The following is a 362-nucleotide window of genomic DNA, read 5'->3' as shown; positions in this document are numbered from 1 at the left end:
GCAACGAAAAAGGTATATATGTCTCCTCGCCTTTTTACACAGCAAGGCTCCCTGAGTTTCCAGCATGAACGAGAGAGTAAATCGTGACTTCTCTTGCGCAGATTTCGATGGTGCAGAAGGCCGGTCACGTCCTCTTCAGGCACTTCCTGCTGCTGGTGAGTTTTTTTTTCTCTCGCTCTTCTTTTTTTTCTCTCTTCTTTTTCCGTTGTCATTCTCATGTTCACAAGGCTGGGACTGTCAAGTGTTCCTTGTCGGGTGCGCTGGGCGTGTCGGGCGAGGATCTGGTTTTATTTCCCCAGTCATTTTTGTGGTATATTTAATATATTATTTTCTACAAGGTCACAATTTTATGCAACAATTAC

General features: G+C 44.2%; 1 protein-coding gene across 1 annotated transcript in view; it reads left to right on the top strand.

Moving 5' to 3' along the window:
- Nucleotides 1-45: 45 nt before the first annotated feature.
- LOC119587912 overlaps nucleotides 46-362 on the top strand; it is a 9023-nt gene continuing 8706 nt past the window's right edge. Inside the window, exon 1 of the mRNA XM_037936621.1 lies at nucleotides 46-155. Within this exon, the coding sequence (XP_037792549.1) occupies nucleotides 108-155 (48 nt within the window). The 5' untranslated portion in view covers nucleotides 46-107. The remainder of the gene's footprint in view (nucleotides 156-362) is intronic.

The sequence above is a fragment of the Penaeus monodon genome, chromosome 23 (genome assembly GCF_015228065.2).
Source record: "Penaeus monodon isolate SGIC_2016 chromosome 23, NSTDA_Pmon_1, whole genome shotgun sequence".
Classification (NCBI taxonomy): Eukaryota; Metazoa; Arthropoda; class Malacostraca; order Decapoda; family Penaeidae; genus Penaeus; species Penaeus monodon.
This window is presented reverse-complemented; position numbering and strand designations above follow the sequence as displayed.